This window comes from Eptatretus burgeri, chromosome 1 (assembly GCF_056783735.1).
Source record: "Eptatretus burgeri isolate ZD-2024b chromosome 1, Ebu_testis_v1, whole genome shotgun sequence".
Classification (NCBI taxonomy): domain Eukaryota; kingdom Metazoa; phylum Chordata; class Myxini; order Myxiniformes; family Myxinidae; genus Eptatretus; species Eptatretus burgeri.
Window position 1 is genome coordinate 13,035,081 of NC_140961.1, and position 22,582 is coordinate 13,057,662.

The following is a 22,582-nucleotide window of genomic DNA, read 5'->3' on the forward strand; positions in this document are numbered from 1 at the left end:
CTCTCTCAATCTCTCTCAATCTCTCTCAATCTCTCTCAATCTCTCTCAATCTCTCTCAATCTCTCTCAATCTCTCTCAATCTCTCTCAATCTCTCTCAATCTCTCTCAATCTCTCTCAATCTCTCTCAATCTCTCTCAATCTCTCTCAATCTCTCTCAATCTCTCTCAATCTCTCTCAATCTCTCTCAATCTCTCTCAATCTCTCTCAATCTCTCTCAATCTCTCTCTCAATCTCTCTCTCAATCTCTCTCTCAATCTCTCTCTCAATCTCTCAATCTCTCTCTCAATCTCTCTCTCAATCTCTCTCTCAATCTCTCAATCTCTCTCTCTCAATCTCTCAATCTCTCAATCTCTCTCTCTCAATCTCTCAATCTCTCTCTCTCAATCTCTCAATCTCTCTCTCTCAATCTCTCAATCTCTCTCTCTCAATCTCTCAATCTCTCAATCTCTCTCTCTCAATCTCTCAATCTCTCTCTCTCAATCTCTCAATCTCTCTCTCTCAATCTCTCAATCTCTCTCTCTCAATCTCTCAATCTCTCAATCTCTCTCTCTCTCAATCTCTCTCTCTCAATCTCTCTCAATCTCTCTCTCTCAATCTCTCTCAATCTCTCTCTCTCAATCTCTCTCAATCTCTCTCTCTCAATCTCTCTCTCTCAATCTCTCTCTCAATCTCTCTCAATCTCTCTCAATCTCTCTCAATCTCTCTCAATCTCTGAATCTCTCAATCTCTCTCTCAATCTCTCTCTCAATCTCTCTCTCAATCTCTCTCTCAATCTCTCTCTCAATCTCTCTCTCAATCTCTCTCTCTCTCTCTCTCTCACCCCTCCCTTTATGTACCATGTAAAATGGCTGTAATGTGTATATACCATGTGTCAAGGTTATGTGCACTCTGCAAACTTCAGCCTGTGGACCGAGGGAAGCATCGCTTCACCTGCCCTCAGAGCATTTGCCGAGGAAGGTGAATATGTGGCCCTCCAAGCCATGGTGGAAACAGGAATCTCAACCGGCCTCACCTTTGACTGGTTCCTTGGACCAGCCATTCCCAGCGGATTGGGAACTTCGAGTGCAGCATTCAAAGTAACCGCTCAATACTCACAGGTAACAAGTCAACTTTTTACTTCCTGTCTACAAATAGAATGCTGTACGTCAATAACATCATTTTAGTTTGTGGGAGAAATGCCTTTGAAATCCAACAAAAAAACATTAACTCCACAAGAATGAGGCTCAAGGAAGTGCAAGGTTAAATTGACAGCGCGATTGTGGGACACCAATTTGAAAGTTTAACCAGAAGGGGGTTACTGGAAGAACACGTGCATCTTGGAGTCGATAAGTAGGGTCGAAGGACAGAGCAGAGGATTCGATATCGAGGAGAAAAACAAAACAAAAAAAAATCCTGCCTGGGTTAAAAAAGGGTGAAAAAAAAAAAAGACACTTGCGATGCAAAAGCGACAGACCTTGTTCTTCGACCTCATCAAGAGAGATTCCAATAATGTTGAGAGCTTTTTAGTCCACAGAATCCAGGAAAGTTAGATGTGATGCTTGGGTGCCAGCCCATAGCTGAGAGCAGTATTCCCTTAAGGCTTAAGCTATGGACAAAGGACAAAGACACTGTTGTTAATTGTGATTTTCCAAGGAAAGACTTGGATCAACGGAGGATGTACAGTCTGCGGCTAGCTTGGAGGCCAGCTTTGTTCTGCGGTCGGCCCAGGAAAGGTCATGGCTGATGGTGGGGCCGAGATGTTCAAGAAGCAAACTCTTCCAGTGGATGACCAAGGAAATACATAGGCGAATTAGATTGATGATCCTTCTGGAGCGCTTATGGTGAGAAACATATTCTATGATTGAAGCACATGTTTCATTTATCAGACCAGTCTCAATCGTTTCCAAGTCAGGATATATATATATATATATATATATATATATATATATATATATATATATATATATATATATATATATATATATATATATATATATATATATATATATATATATATGCAGTTGCTGTCTACCTTGCAGAGGGATGGGAGTAACTGTATGATGCAAAAAGGAAGAGAGGGATTTCCAGAGCATTGGAGAGGTTGTTAACATACTGTAGATTAGGAGCAAGACTGAGCCCAAGAGGAACTCTAGCTTCCACTAGGAGAGGGGAAGAAGGGATTCCAATGATGGCAACATGTTTACTGTGTGAGAGGAGTTTTTCAGAAATCTCAGATTGAATCTTTCTATCCCACTGGCAGAGAGCATGACAAGTAAAGCAGGATAACAAACTATGGAATGTCCGAGATATGTCCAGCGAGACGGTCCTAACCTTTTGAGATTTAGGGTCTCCAACCATTGCTGAGAGAGCAGAAGCATGTCCAGAGTTGAGTTGAGTAACTCGGATAAAATCCAAGCTGATGGTCAGAGATGACTTCAAAAACAGAAATGTCGTGATATCAGCAGCAATGATGGACTGCATGATTTTGCTTGTAATTGGAAACAAGCTCCCTGGCCTAATTTTTTAAGTGATAGTTGGTAGGGTCTGTTTTTGCATCCTTCTTGTGGATGGGAGTGATGTTTGCTGATTTTCATGTAGAGCAGAGGCGATCAAAGGAGAAGGGCAGACTGAATGGAACAGATAGAGGGGAAGCGTGCCTACAATGCTTTGTGCTTCCTGATTTGCACATCTTCATGCTTCGTGTTTCATGCTTCCAGCTTCACTTTGTAGTGAGATCTCTCTCTATAGAGTGCAACCTGTGGCTACTGGTTGCATCATTGGTTAGGGTGTGGCTATGCCGCTGATGCAGTGCCCCCCTTACCAGTACACTGGTGCTCATTTCGCCGACCTTGGAAGGATGACAGGTTGAGTCAACCCCCTGGTGTATTAATTCAGTGGCCCAACGGGGCTTGAACTCAGGACCCTAGGATCCCAAGCCGCCACCCTAACCACTAAGCCAACACCAGGCTTTGTAGTGAGATATAAGAATGACAGATGCTGCAAACAGATCCTGGGTGTGATGTACATGTGGAATATGATCATCAACAGTAGAAAAGGCAGCTGGATGGTGGATTGTATGCTTGTGTGGATATCGTGTAGTCAGGTGGATGGTGTGCTGGTATGGATGGTGTGCTGGTGTGGATGGTGTGCTGGTGTGGATGGTGTGTTTGTGTGGATGGTGCGCTGGTGTGGATATCATGTAGGATGTGGATGACATTCCACTATGAAGGTAATGATGCTCTCTTGCTTGTGCTACTTGGTCCTTGCTTGCCTGGGAGTGAAATTGTAGAGATACCTTTAGGCTATTCACAAGGGTTTTAACGAAGTTGCATGAAAATTGCTATTCTTCTGACCCTTATTACCTCCACCACAGAACCTGAAGGAGGTTGTGCTTTCACTCCTTACTGTCTGTTTGTTACTTGCAAAATCGAAGATTTTTTCAAGTATATTGGTTTGTCGATTTTGTGTTTGTTTGTCTGTCTGTCTGTCTATCGCCGACAGGTCACAATTTTAAACCGATCTTCACAAAACTTCACCACATGGTAGAGTTTGTCATAAGGAAGAAGCCTATTATTTTTCAGGTCAAAAGGTCCACGTAGGCCCAAGGTCAACAATTTAGATGGTATTTCTAAAATCCTCAATTTTCATCCGATTGACTTGAAATTTGAAGAGGATTTATATTTCAGGTTACTGAATTCAACTCACCTATTATTTCTGAGGTCAATATGGACCAAAAGGTCAACTTAGGACAAAGGTCAACAACTAAAGTGGTATTTCTAAATTCCTCAATTTTCATCTGATTAACTTGAAATTTGAAGAGGATTTATATTTGAGGTCATTGAATTCAACCACCAATTATTTTTGAGATCAAATTTGTTTGATGAATTTTGCAAGTATCGTGCTCTGCACGGTCTTCTTCTTGTTTGGTTGTTTGTGGCGCAGGATATCTCAAAAAGTTATGGACGGATCCGGGTGTGTGACAAGGACGAACTGATCAGATTTTGGTGAAGATCTGGATCCGGATCCGACTACTAGAATTTTTAAAGTGATTCTTCACCATTGAGAGATAGGGCCACAAACGATATGTCGCAAAATAGTTCAAAAACTTATTGGGCCCGATATGTTCTTGTGGATCGGGCCTTGCATGGCGGAGGTATGCGCTCCACCGAGTGCCCTTCTAGTTACCTTCGCATTCTGCGAAAGGTTATGTTTTGGTCGGCGTGTATTTATTTATTTATTTATTTATTTATTTATTTATTTGTAATCTTGTGATTCGTACAACTCAAAAAGTATTACACCAAATTGCATGAAATTTGGTGGGATGGTTGGTTATTAGCCAGGAAGCATTCGATTCGATTTTGGGATCGTTCGGGTCAAAGGTCAAGGTCACGAAAAGGTCAAAATCGTCTTTTTACGATAACACGGTCAATTTTTATTCAATTTGCATGCAACTAACGCCAAAATGTTCAGAATTCAACGCCTCATCTTGTGATATGCAATATGACACAATGACGCCCATACTCTTGTTACCGGTTAGGGGTCAAAGGTCAGGGGGGTCACGACCTTGAAAAATATGCGGTTTTTGTCATAACGCGGTCAATTCTTGTCCGCTTTACATGAACCCAGCACCAAAATGTTCAGAATTGAATGCCCAATCTTGTGACACAATGACGTCATAACACATGTCACCGGTTGGGGTAAAATGCCGGGGGGGGGGGGGGTCACGCCCTTGAAAACCAGTTCCCCACACTCATACCAAGAACAAAAAAAGTAGTGGCGGCGAAGGTATGTGCTCTATGAGTGCCCGTTCTAGTTTATTATTGAAATGATGGTGACATCGAATTTAACATGTTATAGTTTTTCAATGTTTATTTTGTTTTATCGCTTCTGTATGACAAACAATATATAAGCCCTGCAGGCAATATGCAATGATGTCTCTTTCATTGGAGTTTCCAGATTTGTAACCACAAAGCAGCTTTATCAGCACCACTCACAAAATCCTGATAGAAAAGTCGTGATAAAGCAAGAGCAAGGTTGCGACATGAAAGTCCAAATATTAGAATGAAAGGCCAATTAATTTATTGTTCTGAAGATTCCCTTTAATGTCACAGCTCCATAAACCATGCATGTATGTGATGGTCGACTTTATGGCAGCTCCAAAGGAATCCTCGATTTTAAAATCTCCAGGAGTTCCAAACAGGAATTCCCACCTACCTCTCGTAATATTGATGTCAGTCATCCTAGTGTATCACCTATTTAATTTATGCCAAAGATTCACAAGCCCGGCTGTCCTGTTGTCTGCCTGTGCTGTTCTTCTGAGATAATATCTACCTACCGGTACTTAGATAACTATATGGCTCCAATCATATGCGCAGATACCAACAGATATGCACAGATAGTACACCACAGATACCAATACAACTTGCAGATTCTCGATCGGGTCTATTTTTCTACCATGGACAACAAACTTCCATTCACCATGGACATCTCGTCACTCTCCACTGTTATCCTTTATGATGTCGAGGGATTTCAGGCACTAAAGTGTTTTTTCAACCGTCACATCGAAACTTTACTTCATATGACTGAACTGGTTCTCAAGTTTGATTGATTTTTATTCTCTGATGACTTTTACAAACAGATCAATGCAGTGGTATTAGCCATGGGTCCAAAAAGAAAGACCACTCTGTGGTAACAACCTGCGACACAAAAAAAATAAAATAAATATTTCACCTTCTCTGTCCACTCAACTCCCTCATCCTTGTTCATGTCTCACGTGTCTCTGTGGTGAAAGCTGGCTCTGAGAATACAAAAAAATCATTACCCACAGCTCAGATTACATTCTCTAATCTGTCTCATTAACCTTGTGCTATGTCTGTACCATGTTCCCATGTGAATGAATAAGATGAGATAGAGCCATGTCTGTCCCATGTTCCCATGTGAATGAATGAACAAGATGAGAGAGAGCCATGTCTGTCTCATGTTCCCATGTGAATGAATAAGATTAGATAGAGCAATGTCTGTCCCATGTTCCCATGTGAATGAATAAGATGAGATAGAGCCGTGTCTGTCTCATGTGAATGAGTGAATAAGATGAGATAGAGCCGTGTCTGTCCCATGTTCCCATGTGAATGAATGAATAAGATGAGATAGAGCCATGTCTGTCCCATGTTCCCATGTGAATGAATAAGTTGAATAGAGCTATGTCTGTCCCGTGTTCCCATGTGAATGAATAAGATTAGACGGAGAAATGTCTGTTCCATGTTCCCATGTGAATGAATAAGATGAGATGGAACCATGTCTGTCCCGTGTTCTCACCTGATAGGGCTGTGGCTGTCCCAGGCTGTCCCATGTGAATGAATCCGATTAGTTTGGGCTGTGTCTGTCCCGTGCTCCCATGTGAATGAATATGATTCGATAGGGCCAGGTCTGTTCTGTGTTCCTATGTGAATTTGGTGCGGGAGAGAAAGAAAAGGAAAATGACCTTGGTTGGGGGGAGGGGGAGGAGGGGGGAGGATATATGTAGGAATAGGAGGAAGCGATGTATCATCAGACATTGTTCATCGTTCTTCATTCACTTCATCAAATCCTGATATGAATTGATTGTGCTTCTTCTTCGAGCATACATATTCAACAATAGCGAGAGGGCTGCGATCGGATATTGCTCATTCCTGGTATAGCCAACTCATAATATTATCCAATTGGTAGCACTTGAAATTCTTCCTCATAATGAAAACAAACCTCTTTTTTTTTTCCAAAATGAAAAAAATGGTGGATTATATGCTGCACCATGGACACCCAGATTAAACGCTTGATGCCTCCCTCTGGGAACCATATGCCTGGTGTTGGCTTAATGGTTAGGGTGGCTGGCTTGGGATCCTTAGGTCCTGAGTTCAAATCCTGCTTTTCCTTTGAATTAATGCCAGGTGGGGTTGACTCAGCCTGTCATCCTTCTGAGGTTGGCAAAATAAGTACTAGCTTTCTGGGATGTTGAGCTATTCGAATATCCTTCGTTGCAGTGGTGACCCATCCAGGATTGTACCCAAGAGCCCAGGAGACTGCTTTGGCAGGACTGACGCTCTGTACAGAGTACAGTCCTGATGGATGGATGGGAACCATAACCATAATAATTTTAAAAGCAAATACAATTGAAAAAATATTTAAATTGTAAATTTGAAAAAATTAAATCACTGGAAATTGAGAAAAAAAGATTTGGCAATTGAAAAATTCTATAATTGAAAATCACAACACGAAACACTTAATGCCTTCCTCCAGGAACCATAATCATACTAAAATATGCAATTTGGTGTCTGTCTGTCTGTCCGTGATACATTTGGTTGTTCCTTATCCAATCTCAACCAAACTCGCAAGATGAGTTAAAGGTCACACGACGCAGGTTGTAACAACTTCATTTGCCTCCCTCCCCAAGGAGGTTTTCCACCTTGGGTGAAATCTGTGTTAAGGTGTATAAATGGCTTATTGTGGGGTTTTTCCAAGGCCACTTCTAATAGCAAAACGTACAAGTAAAAAAGACATAAAATGTCATAGCCCCCATTGTTTTAGTAATTTTGCTGTATAGAATTAAAGGGATAGCCCATATTTATGTACAACTAAAATGGACACCAGTCGGCCATCTTTGATCAGATCACAAAACAAATTGAGGGGCACGTGTATGCCATCATCTACTGCGCTTGTGCCAAGTTTGAATGAAATTGGACCATGCATGTTTGAGAAATGGATAGGGACACATTGAAGTAACAAAATAGCCACCAGTCAGCCATCTTGGATCTCATCTCTAAAAAAAAAATTACGTGCTTATGTAAGCCATCATTCGTTATCTGTGTGCCAAGTTTGATCAAGATTGCTAAATGCACGTCTGAGAAATGGTTGAGGACGTGTTCGACACCGGGTTTGTTTGTTTTTTTTACAACTAAAATGGCTGCCAGTCGGCCATATTGGATCTGATGTCGAAAACAAATGACGTGTATATGTAAACCATCATTCATTATATGTTTGCCAAGTTTGAACAGCATCGGTAAATGCATGTCCGAGAAATGGTTGAGGACGTGTTCAACATCAGGTTTTTTTTTTACAACTAAAATGGCCGCCAGTCAGCCATCTTGGATCTGATCTCGGGGGGGGGGGATGAAAGTGGCATGCTTATGTAAGCCACCATGTGTTGTTTTTGTGACAAGTACGAATAAAATTGGTCCATACGGTTGCGGACACGTGCATGCACGCACGGACATGAAAATGGAGACCAAATCCATAAGCCCCTGTTTCGGCCAAGTCCAACGGGGGCGAACAACAACAATAATGATGATAATCGCATAATATTAATGTGATTACAAAACAATATTAAACTGATATTATCCACCCTCCCAAAGGGGTTTTCCTCCTTGGACAAACACCGTGTTAATGTGTATAAATAGCTTATGTTGGTGTTTCGTGGGGCACCCCTACTGGAAATGAAACTCATAAACCACAAAAACAGTCGCTATTGTTAATAATAACAATAATAAAAATATATATATATAAACAATCGTAATAGTAATAACAATGAGGATAATAGCTTTAACCCCCTTCCCAGAGGGAGCGGGTGTACTGCACCAGTAATTCAAATTCATCTTTCTTTTAAAATCAAACTGACCTATAATAATTATACTTGTACACCTCTCACAACATTTCTCAAGTAATTAGTTAATGTATTGTGAAAACCCATCATGGTATACATATTCATATACTATAAGTTGTAGCCTGGTGTTGGCTGAGCAGTTGGGGTGGCGGGCTTTAGATCCTCGGATCCTGAGTTCAAATTCCGCTCATCTGTTGAATTTATACCAGGTGGGGTTAACTCGGCCTGTCATCCTTCCGAGGTCGGCAAAATGAGTGCCAGCTTGCTGGTATACTGTGTCGGAGTGGCGACCCGTCCAGGATTGTGCCCAATAGCCATGGAGACTGCTTCAGCAGCACCAACGCTCTGCATAGAGTATGGTCTCAATCTCCTACTCCTCCTCCTCCTGGTGTTGGCTTAGTGGTTAGGGTGGTGGCTTGGGATCCTTGGGTCCTGAGTTAGAGCCCTGTTGTCCACAGAATTAACACTAGGGGGTTGACTCAGCCTGTCATCCTTCCGAGGTCGGCAAAATGAGCACCAGTATACTGGTAATCGGGGCACTGCATCAGCGGCATAGCCGCGCCCCTAACCAATGGTGCAATCGGCAACCAAAAAGGCAGCACATGATGGGAACTATGAGTTAAATGCGATTCACAATTATTAACTCGTATAACATATAAAAATCAAAATGCATTGACAAAATTCTCCTTTTCAACTTCCATATCGGTTTCACGAGTACAATTTGGCAACAAACAGAAAATGATAAACATCACTGTACACTTTTAAAGAGTGCATTGCATGTTTGAAATAATCCATGTGTGCACATTACATGACTGTTTATTGAATATGGATGATATGCTGCCATGATCGCAGGTTTCTGCGCTGGTCCGATTGGTTCCTAGTCCGGACTGGTTCATTGGAGTGCACTCCATCAACCTGTGCTCTCCCAAAGACCATGCGTGGATTGCGCAGCTCCAGCAGGACCTCCTTCTGTGGGATGCAGGTACCGATAGTGGCTTCACGTTCTCATCCCCGAACTTCGCATCTAACCCTCCAGAAAGCGTATCGAGAATCACGGCCCAGAAACCTTCTCATCCTGCAAGTTCATTCTACTATCCTCGCCTGAAAAGCCTGCCTAGAATAGGCTACTTGGAATTCAACTTTATACCCAGCATTCCAGGTGCTGCAACAGTGCTTCTGGTCACATTTTGCTTTCACCATTTGCTGCAGTTTGTTTGTTTAATATGGTCATGGTTTTACTTTTACATGGTTGCTTTCTCCCATGGCGCTTTAACAATCAGCACGTTGAAGCTCGCCCAAATTCCACCAACCTTTATACAAAGCTTGCACACTTCTTTGTTCAGCCCATTTGTTTTCTCAAGGTTTTGCTTGCTCCTTAAAACTTACGTCTAGTTTGTGTGTGCAGAGTCATGGAGCACGGGGATCGAAAACTCCAGCGCGAATACCTTTGGCCAGACGGTGGAATTCAACAGCGCTCTGTGGTTAAACGGAGTGCGTGTTGATGAGAAAAATACTCTTCAAAGGAAACCAAAACGACTGGACTCTGGGGCTGAGGGGGACGAAGTCTTCAATATCATCATGACCAGCTTGGACCAGGACGACAACACGACTCGTATCTTCAAAAGTAGGTTGAAGAATATTTGAGGTTATTAAATTTTGTTTTTAATTTTTTTTTTTTTTCAATCCTACAAGTCTAATTATATGATGTAAGAATGGTTGCACAAAAGTCCACTTTAAAACACCTGGACCTCCTCTACTATTACTTTGAAGGTGTCAATTAATACTACTTTATTATGGCATCAGCTGCTGTATACTTTGGCCCAATACTTTTGAGAACTGGCTTGTCGGGCCTGACGTTCGACTGAAGCTGATTTGGGTCGGAATTTATAAATGTGTTTGGAGTGTTGGTGCGAACTTGCATACTCTTCACAAACTAAACCTTGAGATTTTTGACATCCACCTGCTATTGCTAGCAGATGGTATACCCAGCCTATTGTCCAACAGAGGCATGGTGACATCACACCCTGCCTGAATAGCGCCAATCTTAAAGTTTGTCGTTTCATCGATAATCAAACCCAGATAGTGCAGTTCATAGGTAAGTATGCTGTGATTGTTACCCCTACACCATATTCTGTCGGACAAAGACCATCCAAACTAAAATCTACTTCTTCAGGTTGAAGTTTCTTCTGCTGTTGAACATGTTCTCCAGGTTCAGCTTGACTGCCTTTCTCCTGTTGGTCAATATGGACCGTCTGTCTTTGTCCTGTCGGTTAATATGAATCGTCTGCCTTTCTCCTGTCAGTTAATATTGACCGACTGTCTTTCTCCTGTCGGTCAATATGGACCGACTGTCTTTCTCCTGTCGGTCAATATGAACTGTCTGCCTTTATCCTGTCGGTCAATATGGACCGTTTGCCTTTCTCCTGTCGGTCAATCTGGACCGTCTGCCTTTCTCCTGTCGGTCAATCTGGACTGACTGTCTTTCTCCTGTCGGTTAATATGGACCGTCTGTCTTTCTCCTGTCGGTCAATATGGACCGTCTGCCTTTCTCCTGTCGGTCAATATGGACCGTCTGCCTTTCTCCTGTCGGTTAATATGGACTGACTGTCTTTCTCCTGTTGGTCAATATGAACTGTCTGCCTTTCTCCTGTCGGTTAATATGGACCGTCTGCCTTTCTCCTGTCGGTCAATATGGACCGTCTGCCTTTCTCCTGTCGGTTAATATGGACCGTCTGCCTTTCTCCTGTCGGTCAATATGGACCGTCTGCCTTTCTCCTGTCGGTTAATATGGACTGACTGTCTTTCTCCTGTTGGTCAATATGAACTGTCTGCCTTTCTCCTGTCGGTTAATATGGACTGACTGTCTTTCTCCTGTCGGTTAATATGGACCGTCTGTCTTTCTCCTGTTGGTCAATATGAACTGTCTGCCTTTCTCCTGTCGGTTAATATGGACCGTCTGCCTTTCTCCTGTCGGTCAATATGGACAGTCTGCCTTTCTCCTGTCGGTTAATATAGACTGACTGTCTTTCTCCTGTTGGTCAATATGAACTGTCTGCCTTTCTCCTGTCGGTTAATATGGACCGTCTGTCTTTCTCCTGTTGGTCAATATGAACTGTCTGCCTTTCTCCTGTCGGTTAATATAGACTGACTGTCTTTCTCCTGTTGGTCAATATGAACTGTCTGCCTTTCTCCTGTCGGTTAATATGGACTGACTGTCTTTCTCCTGTTGGTCAATATGGACCGTCTGTCTTTCTCCTGTCGGTTAATATGGACCGACTGTCTTTCTCCTGTCGGTTAATATGGACCGTCTGTCTTTCTCCTGTCGGTTTATATGGACTGACTGTCTTTCTCCTGTCGGTCAATATGGACCGTCTGCCTTTCTCCTGTCGGTTAATATGGACCGTCTGCCTTTCTCCTGTTGGTCAATATGAACTGTCTGCCTTTCTCCTGTCGGTTAATATGGACTGACTGTCTTTCTCCTGTTGGTCAATATGGGCCGTCTGTCTTTCTCCTGTCGGTTAATATGGACCGTCTGTCTTTCTCCTGTCGGTTAATATGGACTGACTGTCTTTCTCCTGTCGGTTAATATGGACCGTCTGTCTTTCTCCTGTCGGTTAATATGGACTGACTGTCTTTCTCCTGTCGGTTAATATGGACCGTCTGTCTTTCTCCTGTCGGTTTATATGGACTGACTGTCTTTCTCCTGTCGGTTAATATGGACCGTCTGTCTTTCTCCTGTCGGTTAATATGGACTGACTGTCTTTCTCCTGTTGGTCAATATGAACTGTCTGCCTTTCTCCTGTCGGTTAATATGGACTGACTGTCTTTCTCCTGTTGGTCAATATGGACCGTCTGCCTTTCTCCTGTCTGTTAATATGGACTGACTGTCTTTCTCCTGTCGGTCAATATGGACCGTCTGCCTTTCTCCTGTCGGTTAATATGGACCGTCTGCCTTTCTCCTGTCGGTTAATATGGACCGTCTGCCTTTCTCCTGTCGGTTAATATGGACCGTCTGCCTTTCTCCTGTTGGTCAATATGGACCGTCTGCCTTTCTCCTGTCGGTTAATATGGACTGACTGTCTTTCTCCTGTCGGTCAATATGGACCGTCTGCCTTTCTCCTGTCGGTTAATATGGACTGACTGTCTTTCTCCTGTCGGTTAATATGGACCGTCTGTCTTTCTCCTGTCGGTTAATATGGACTGACTGTCTTTCTCCTGTCGGTTAATATGGACCGTCTGTCTTTCTCCTGTTGGTCAATATTGTTTATTTAAACACGAAGCTTTTGAACATTACTCCATCGTAAAAATGATTATCATTGTGATACAAATCAACACCAGTAACTTCCACCTGGTTATTGATACAAATCAACACCAGTAACTTCCACCTGGTTAGTGATACAAATCAACACCAGTAACTTCCACCTCGTTAGTGATACAAATCAACACCAGTAACTTCCACCTGGTTAGTGATACAAATCAACACCAGTAACTTCCACCTGGTTAGTGATGCAAATCAACACTCGTAACTTCCACCTGGTTAGTGATACAAATCAACACCAGTAACTTCCACCTGGTTATTGATACAAATCAACACCAGTAACTTCCACCTGGTTATTGATACAAATCAACACCAGTAACTTCCACCTGGTTAGTGATACAAATCAACACCAGTAACTTCCACCTGGTTAGTGATGCAAATCAACACTCGTAACTTCCACCTGGTTAGTGATACAAATCAACACCAGTAACTTCCACCTGGTTATTGATACAAATCAACACCAGTAACTTCCACCTGGTTATTGATACAAATCAACACCAGTAACTTCCACCTGGTTAGTGATACAAATCAACACCAGTAACTTCCACCTGGTTAGTGATACAAATCAACACCAGTAACTTCCACCTGGTTAGTGATACAAATCAACACCAGTAACTTCCACCTGGTTAGTGATACAAATCAACACCAGTAACTTCCACCTGGTTAGTGATACAAATCAACACCAGTAACTTCCACCTGGTTAGTAATACAAATCAACACTCGTAACTTCCACCTGGTTAGTGATACAAATCAACACCAGTAACTTCCACCTGGTTAGTAATACAAATCAACACTCGTAACTTCCACCTGGTTAGTGATACAAATCAACACCAGTAACTTCCACCTGGTTAGTGATACAAATCAACACCAGTAACTTCCACCTGGTTAGTAATACAAATCAACACTCGTAACTTCCACCTTGTTAGTGATACAAATCAACACCAGTAACTTCAACTCTTCATTCAAAGTGAATCACTAACCCACCACCCAGATTGCCTCCTTCAGTTGAGCCCTTGGCATGCAGCCTTCCCTCTGTCTTTCTCCCTACTTGATAAAGACCAAGCTCACAGATAATTATGTTATTTTGATGAAATTTGTCTCGAATATAATGCATTCCATTTGTCGGAGGGTGTAATTAAACCAAGACACAGTGAGTCGTCGTCTTCGATCCTATGTAGCAGGTGATTGTGAATTAGCATCAGTTTTCTCGCAGGTGTGCAGTGGTGATGCTGATGCACTGCCCCCTGTAGGTTTTGAATTTGTTTGAGGTGCCGACGATAGCTCACTTACTCGTGCACACATTGGGTGATTTACCAAGATGAATGCTCATCTATTTCATTCTCTGTTCATTTGTGTCACATCTAGGACCTGCTGAAGAAGAAGCGACACCCCTAGATTGTGAGGTCTCGCCTTGGTCTCCATGGGGGTTTTGCAGTCAATCATGTGGAGTTGGTGTCAAACGCAGCACCCGATACATCATCCTCAACCCCGCCAACGATGGCCTTTTGTGCCCTCCCCTCCACATGGAATCACCTTGCAGAAAAGGGCCTTGTGCAACGCAGATGCAAGACAAAGTTCAGGGAAGCAGCACTCAGGGTTTGTCCCAACGAGAGGCTTCTGAACGGCAGGGTTTGTTCACATCACATGCTGGACTTTACTCTGCCACATCAACCTTGCCTCCACAGGAGACGGGAAGGGACAATCTCAATGCAAGTTTAACCAATCCCACGAGCTTCACCAGTTCTGCAGAGCCTCATCTAACCGAATCACAGTCTCACCGAGACGCTGTTTCCTGGCAAACCACAGAGGGCAAACATTTCCGAGTGACACATCCTGATGAGGACTTAAGGATTATGACGGTGAAAGATGTCACAACAAAGCCATCGATCACTCGCGTTCCTTTTGATGATGGCTTACCTTCAGGTAAGATGCTTCTTACATTAACTGAATGTTTTGCACCTGTTTATTAAATCGGAGATGAACACATCACGGCGACAGAATAGCAGCTTTGTGTAGTGCACACATCACATTGTGCACTGCCAGTCTTGGGTTTAACTCTAAGAGACGTGCACGTCTGCTTTCATGCTTGAAATAACCTGCAGTAAGTTGTGTAATGAAGAAGCATTATGTAACATGCCTTGACAAACTGAAGATCATTGTTTAGCAAGTTGATACCTTTAAACAATATCATAGTGCAGCCTCAAGCCTGTGCTCACCTGATTGTCTCGAGTGGACCTTTAAATTGGCCAACTCTTGTTTTATTTAATGCATATTTACGTTTACGTCATCTTGTAAATATTTTCAAGTGTTTGAGTTTGTTTGTGCATTTACTTTCGTTATTTTTTTACTACGTTGGATTTACTACGTTACTCTTTCACGGCCGAACCGTAGCTCCAAGACCCAACTTTTGGATGTCAATACTTAGAATCTGGGCATGGTTTTAAGCGACCACACGTTGGCTTTGAAGGCCATTTTGAAGCCATCAAAAGCTGCTAAAAAGTTTATATTTGGATGTGGAGTCAGGTGTTGTCAATAACACCATCGTTTTTCAATGTCCAACGTGGACATTGTCCAACCTCCGGAGGGAAAAGTTCACCGGCCGGGCAAAACTGAGTGTACCCCTTCAAATAGTAGGCCATTGTATACCAGTCTATTACAAATTACTGATCTATCGGAAGGCAGTGCATCGACGGCATGGCTGCCTCTTTATAAATGATGCAGCAAACATCCAAGTGATTCATCCACATGAGAAAACCCGTTCACGGCACTTCAGACATCGTTGGAATGCTCATTATAGGATTAAATATAATAGTGATACATGGAGGAAGTTTTGGAAGTGATTGTTATCCAGTGAAGAGCAATGTGATTTGATGCTGATTTTGTCTGTGGGTACTGTATTTCGAGCAATTTGGAGCTTTATTCTTTATATGATCTGTGAACCATGATCACAAGATGTCATGATGTGGGACAATTGCATTGTGAATATCCTATCACATTTATACATTCTCGCCACCGTGCTACAGTGGTCACCTCGTTCACACCGCCAGGAGGTGTAACCTTTTTGAGTAGTACCCAGCTGCCAGACATGCACCATTCTATCCAAACTTCCATCACACCTAGCACAAGCCATGGTGTTCATGATTAAGTCACCGTTTGTATGCATCTGTCACACTCCGCACGAAAGCAGTGTGTCAATGTTTGTGGAGAGAGCCTCGCATATGGATGGAGTCATCGGAGTAGCGTTGATGGTAGACCACACAAAGAAACAATACGTTGCTACGGAGAGACACGCAAAGCCAAATGTATTCCATTGGGTTGTTAGTGATCAGTGAGGGCACTGATTGTTGTGAACAGAGGAATGGACAGACACGGCAGCACCTCCACCAGGGCAGGAAGCGGGCCTGTCACAGCGGAGGAGCAATAAGCAGGGAGATGCGCAGAAGAGCCTGAGACATCCTGTGAAAGATGGCTGTGGGCCCTTGTTTTGTTTATCTTCTTGCTTCTTATTTATTTGTTTATTTTTAACAAGAAGCTTTTGTCTTTTTAAAGAAAGTCGATTCATTTTTCAAACGACATTGCTATGATGATGCATCCACCTGTTTTCCTTCTCTGTGGCTTTTGCAAGTTACAGAAGGTGGTATGTGTTTGCCTGGGCGGTTGAAGGATAGAAAATACTCTTTTGTCATTGGCGTAAACTAGTCTCGTAGCTTGGGTGGGCCAGTGAGTGGAGAAAAGCTGGTTTAATCCAATCACTTTTGAAAAATGGATTTTAAACATTTCTCAGATTTAATGGACAATGCTTTATTGCACGATTCATGTAAATGTACAGGGAATGAAAAAAATATCACCTCGAGTGTCTATTCGTTAACAGCTAATGTACGTGGGACATTCGATTGCTCGGTTTCCTTAAGACCCACAAGATAAAAACCGATCAGTTTCAAGTTTCATGCAATAACCTTAATAAATACAATATTGTTACAGAATTGCCAGTGGAGGATCAGCAATCGGTGTCTCCAAGAAGATCAACATTGCAAATGCAAACTTTAGTGCTGGGTAACCCGAATGAAGATGCGGTGCCTGATGAGATCTACGCCACATGGCCTCCCAAAGCACGAGGTCGCTTTTCGAAGCTGAAAAAGGTCAACTGTAAAATGTCTCGCCCGATGGCATTGGGACCGTGCAGCCGTACCTGTGGATTTGGACTACAGAGCATGAAACGTGCGGTGTTACGTCAGGCCGGGAACGGTGGAAGGCCTTGTCCGACATTACAACTCCAGGAAGTTTGCATGCTTGCAGTGTGCCCAAGATCTTCCTCTACGGATAGATCAAAGATCATTCATATTTCAAGACCACCCATTTAACATTGCAACTGTCTCAGATATGAAGTGCCCTCGTTTATTTCATAAAGGCCTTTGTTTTATGACATGCATTTGATATAATTTTGGAGAGAACATTAATCTTGTTGAATATGGCCTATTCCTATTTTGGGTTGGCCTGTTTGCATTTCCCATCTGAGCACATGGCTCACGATTCCTATGGTATTCTTGGGTGCACATCCCAGATCCAATGGTGACTCGTCTGTTGTCTGCAATTTCCCTTGTAATTCGTGCGAACTACACTGGTGTCTGCTCATGTCTTCCACTGTTTGTGATCTATGTAAAAGCTCTTCTATAACCCTTCGATCAGCATAAGGATGTTTGTGGACTTTAAGAAAAAAAAACAACTCGCGGAATGTTTCTGGCCCAAGAGGTCCTTGACTCTGTTTCAAATTCCTCCTTGGCATTCTGCAGCATTTTTCAATGTTGTCATGGTGCCATGGACACCTGGCAAATGATGTGGTAAAAGGTTATTCTGTGGCTGCAACAGGTATGCATTGTTACCTGAATATTTTCACGTCAACCGAGAGCACCTTTTTTCGGAAGTTGCTCACATCTCCTGGCTTTGAGTGGTTAGTATGATGATTTTACCAAAACTTGTGTTCGCAATCGGACCATATTCTGGTTAACAGCTTGGGGTACAATACTTTACGAGAGTTGATCACTTTTACATAACAATATGCTCATAGAGCAGCTACGTTGTAAATTCAAGGCTATAGGGTTTTATTTAGATTTATAGGAAGAGTTCAGTGAAGTTTTTGTGCCGTGAACTTTGAATGACTGAAATATCTTGTATTCCCATATGTAAAATTGAAGCATTACTGTATGGTAAGGAAAATGTAGAAAACATTGTGGAGGTATTTTAATACACAGTATCTACAACATCTTACTGCCTCATTATCGGCCGTGCCTGGTGTTGGCTTAATGGTGAGGGTGGTGGGCTTGGGTTCAGAGGATCCTCAGTTCAAATCCTGCTTCGCTGTTGAATGAATACCAGGTGGGGTTGACTCTGCCTGTCATCCTTCTGAGGTCGGCAAAATGAGTGCCAGCTTGCTGGTATCCTGTGTCGGAGTGGCGACCCGTCCAGGATTGTACCCAATAGCCAAGGAGACTGCTTAGGCAGCACCAACGCTCTGTACAGAGTATGGTCCCAATGGATGGATGGATGGATTATTGGCCCCAATAATTCCTACCTTCTTAAGGGGTTGGCCAGGGAACATTTCTGGCCCACACCCTTCACAAACCCATCAGAGTGGAAGCTTTCACAAGAAAATACAGGTAACTATCACAAGAGAAGACCATTTGGAGAAAGGTTGGGATTGGGGTGGGTGGGGGTGGGGGTTAACGAGGGGAGAAAAGATCATGGTTTTTCATTGGGGACCAGCTGAGATGTTGGTGAACAGCTGTCTTGACCTCGAGGGAAGAATGAGATTGAAGATTATATGGTAGTTGGTTCCACAGGCAGGAGAAAAAAAAAAAGGAACAAATGAGTCGAGGTGTGCAGTGATCCTGCATTTAGGTAGTTTCACCAGAAGAGGGTTGATGGTGGACAATGTGTTCCCTGAAGAAACTTGGGGGAGCAAAGCACGGAAAGAGCAGAGGATGCAAGACCAGAAAGGAGGCGGTAGGAGACAGAGACCACCATCATGGTGAAGTGATAGGCCTGTAGACTCGGTTTCATCACGAGGGATTCCAATGATCTTAAAGGCTTTGGTTTCCATGGCATCAAACTCAGAAAGATGTGAGGTAGGGAAGAGCAGTACTCCATCAAGCGTCAAGAACGAATGCTTTACTGGGGAGGCGTAAAGTGACTTTCATATAGAATATATATTTAAGGTTTTTGCAGTTGGGATGATCCATTGTAATTATTAAAATGCACAGCCAACCAAAATGATAAAACTCGACCAAACTCGCACCTATTTTAATACAAACGAGCGTGAGCCGATCAAGTCTCAAGGCGACGTTTCGTTTGTGACACACAAATGTCTTCAAAGCCCAGTGAACAATCAAGTGTGTGGCCTACTTTATTCTGCCTTGTGTTAATCCTGTTCTGGTCCAACACACTGATGTTTGGAATTGAAACCAAAATTATTACTTTTTCATCCTGTTGTTCACGCTAATCATCCTTGATCGATTGTCTGCTCCCTCTGCATCTGTTTCCTGCGTGATCTGGTAAACTAAGTATGCGAATTAAAACTTGGCAAGTTATTGGGCATGCATTGTACATCCGAGTTAGTCTTCCTTAGTGGTGTGATGTGGTCACGTGGTCCTATTGTAGGTGGGGTTGGAATGGGGGTGGAGCGAGTCTGCCTCGGTGATGGGGTATATTTGTTGTAGAGTGATTGGTGTGTCCTCTGGGCACAATGTTCTAGGAACGTTGTGGGTTATTTGTGGTCCACACTGTCCTCGTTTTTAGAATTTGCACCAACCACTTTCTGCTTTCTGGATCAAGGGGTAGTACTGAGCGGGAAGTTTTAATGTTTCTTCTGTTAATCCATCTTCCTGAACTTCAGCGAGCCAATAATCCAAAATTAGTCTGCGGTGTTTGTTTGATGTGATGTCCAGAATCTGTGTATTGCTTCCATCATAACTGTGACCAAAACGTATGCAATTAGGTGCCATTGCTGATTGTGAGGCCTTTCCCAACCTCGTAGCTCTGGTATGTTAATTTATCCTTGGTTTTAAATTTCTTCCCATTACCCCATACATAAGCTGTGCCACACTCATACCATGCGATATACCACATCTGATCAGTCCCCAAATGGTATTTTATGTTTGTGATGGCATGATGAATGGTGTAGAGGGGTTTGTATGCTACTTGGATTTGTGCGCTGCGTATAATTTTGCCAATCTTCTCTGATAATACTGGGTCATATGGTAAGATGCAGAAACCACATTTGTCTTCTTATTCTTCTTCCTCCTCTCTGTTCTCTCCTCTTTGGTTCACAAGTCTGGGTAGCATTCTTTTGTCATGTCCAATTTGTGTTAGAATGTCTCTTACCCATCTAATTTCATTGATGGCAGCATTTTTGAGGATGAAACCTGCCAAGCTCTGGAAGTCAGGATGCGGGTAACACTGCGCTTATGTGTGATAGGGTGGTATGAGTTGAAGTCCAGTAGTTTAGCTGTGTGTGTGTGGGTTTCCTATGTACTGACATTTTCAAAGTGCCATCTGGTTGTCGTTGAACCTCCACATCTAGGAACGGTAGCTTGTTGAATTGTTCAATTTCCATGATGAATTTAATAATAGGAAGAACCTCGCACAGCTGCTCGAGAAGAAGGTCAACATGGTCTCGGTGTACAATTGCAAACGTGTCATCAACATATCTGACCCAGAAACATGGCAACAAAGGCACATTCTTGGTGAAAAGTTTGCTTTCAAAGTGTTCCATTATCAAGTTTGCCATGACTGATGATATTGGTGATCCAAGTGCCATGTCGAAAATCTGTTGATGTTGCTCTCCATTGTAAAGGAAGGTTTGTGCTGTTGAGGCAAGTCCTGAGTAAATTTGTGACGTCATTCCAAGTGAAGTTGCCAACTCCACACCTCAACTTCCATATGTGTGATTGTTGCAAACGCTCTCTTGTAGCTTGGATTGCAAGGTCCACAGAGATGTTGGTAAACGGGGAAATCGCATCAAAAGAAACCGTGTTCTCATCATGTCGTATTGTAATGTCTTTCAATCTTTTTCCAAACTTAGTTGTTTTTCACCGTTTTTTTTTTCCTGTTTTTCCAAGCAATGTGCCATTGATTCATGCCAAGTAACAAAGACCGTCAATATGATGGTGTGTTTATGATGGAGACGATCGGTCTCAGTACTGGTGTCTTGTTTGTGTATTTTTGGTAACCTGTATAGTCCTGGAGCCAATCCCTTTTTTTTTTTGTGGGGTTTTTTTAAAAATGTTTTTTATTTTTGCATACATTGTCGAGCCTCGTATGAGAACTAACACACAATGCACAACAAGGGGAGGGGCAGGAGACAAGAGGGGTGGGAGAGGGAAGGACAGAAGAGGGGAACAGAGACAGTATGCGCGGAGTTATCTGTGGCCGGCAGCTCAGGGCCAGGAGTTTGGGAGAGAGCTGAGTGCTTCACCTCGTGGCGAAACTCGAACCTGGGATCCGCAACAATATATATCGAACCCCCAAAATTTACGAGGCATGATGTCTGCGATGTCAGCATCATGTCATATTGTTGTGGGCCGGGGGTCGGTGGCGAGGACGACCGCTTGACGGAGCAGTCGGGCCGTCTCCCACCGAACACCGAAATTGAAAGGTCGTCACCCCGGAGAACTCCGGGGTCGACGGGTCGCTTAAAGGACCGTGGTCGCCAATATTTCGACGGCGTGAGGTAGGGTCCACTTGTCTATTCCAATTTACCTAAGTACTCACGCCATCTAACTACTGGGGAAGCAACACCCTCGGCCGGCTTTGTCCGAACCGAGTCGCTGTGACCGACTCTGATCTGACGTAACCGAGCGGGAGTTAAAGCCGCGCCGGTCCAAATAACAATTTACGGCACAGACGGCCTCACTATTTCTCAAGACCGCACCGTGCTGGGTCAATGATAGAAACGACAGGCAACAAGCTGGTACATTTAACAGGGGTTTATTTACAATAATCGGAAGGGAGACAGAGCAGAGTTATCACGAATATGGAGGCAAATGTACAATAAGCAATCAACACATACAATTTCTACTTGCAGGACGGCACCACTACACACACACACACACACACACACACACCAAAAGAAAATGGACCCAGATTGTCTAAGTTTCGACCCTCGCAGCCAAGGGGATAGACAGGCTGGAGGTCAGACTTCTGCTGGTACCTGGCCGCGTTCGCACGGCTTGCCGACCTGCCCTTGTGGAGCGCGGGATCCTTGTGGAAGGGCTTGGGAAGATCGGACGCTCCAACCACCACGGTGGGACTCGAACCCACATGGACAACCTCGCACCAAGCGCCAAGGAACCAAGACAAAGCGGCAGACGCCAGCGAGCACCAAGACCGAAGATGGCCAACAGACCAGACGAGACATGACCCAGACGGATCGCACCGACAATTGTTCAACCCTTCCTGCGAGGTGGGAGGGATCCGTCCTGAGGTAACTCTGCATCCCATTGGATGGGTGGCATGTCGGTGGTCCGCCCCCCCGAAGAGGCTCTGCAGTTGTTTCTGGCCTTCTGGCTTCCCATTCGCTGGAGCGCCTCGGCTTTGCTGGCTCTTCGTCCATTGGCTGGAGGAAACACTCCCTGCCCTTCTTCGGAGCAGAGCCTCT

The 22,582-nt window shown here is 43.4% G+C and overlaps 1 protein-coding gene and 1 long non-coding RNA gene across 7 annotated transcripts in view; one reads left to right on the forward strand and one right to left on the reverse strand.

Annotated features, from left to right (window-relative positions):
* Positions 1-18,190, forward strand: part of LOC147033887 (spondin-1-like) — a 29,571-nt gene extending 11,381 nt beyond the window's left edge. For 2 of the 6 annotated variants that reach the window (XM_085872119.1, XM_085872137.1), the window contains exons 2-6: positions 942-1,098; positions 9,465-9,771; positions 10,018-10,236; positions 14,296-14,853; positions 16,912-18,190. In XM_085872119.1, coding sequence (XP_085728245.1) covers positions 942-1,098; positions 9,465-9,771; positions 10,018-10,236; positions 14,296-14,853; positions 16,912-17,291 — 1,621 coding nt within the window. In that variant the 3' untranslated portion in view covers positions 17,292-18,190. Of the gene's footprint in view, positions 1-877; positions 1,099-9,464; positions 9,772-10,017; positions 10,237-14,295; positions 14,854-16,911 lie in introns of all 6 variants that reach the window. The other 4 variants (XM_085872115.1, XM_085872128.1, XM_085872123.1 and 1 more) reach the window with 2 other exon arrangements.
* LOC147033888 (uncharacterized) overlaps positions 5,230-22,582 on the reverse strand; it is a 29,707-nt gene continuing 12,354 nt past the window's right edge. Inside the window, exons 2-3 of the long non-coding RNA XR_015055855.1 lie at positions 6,296-6,419; positions 5,230-5,777 (exon numbers count right to left, since the gene is read on the reverse strand). This is a non-coding gene — a long non-coding RNA (uncharacterized LOC147033888). The remainder of the gene's footprint in view (positions 5,778-6,295; positions 6,420-22,582) is intronic.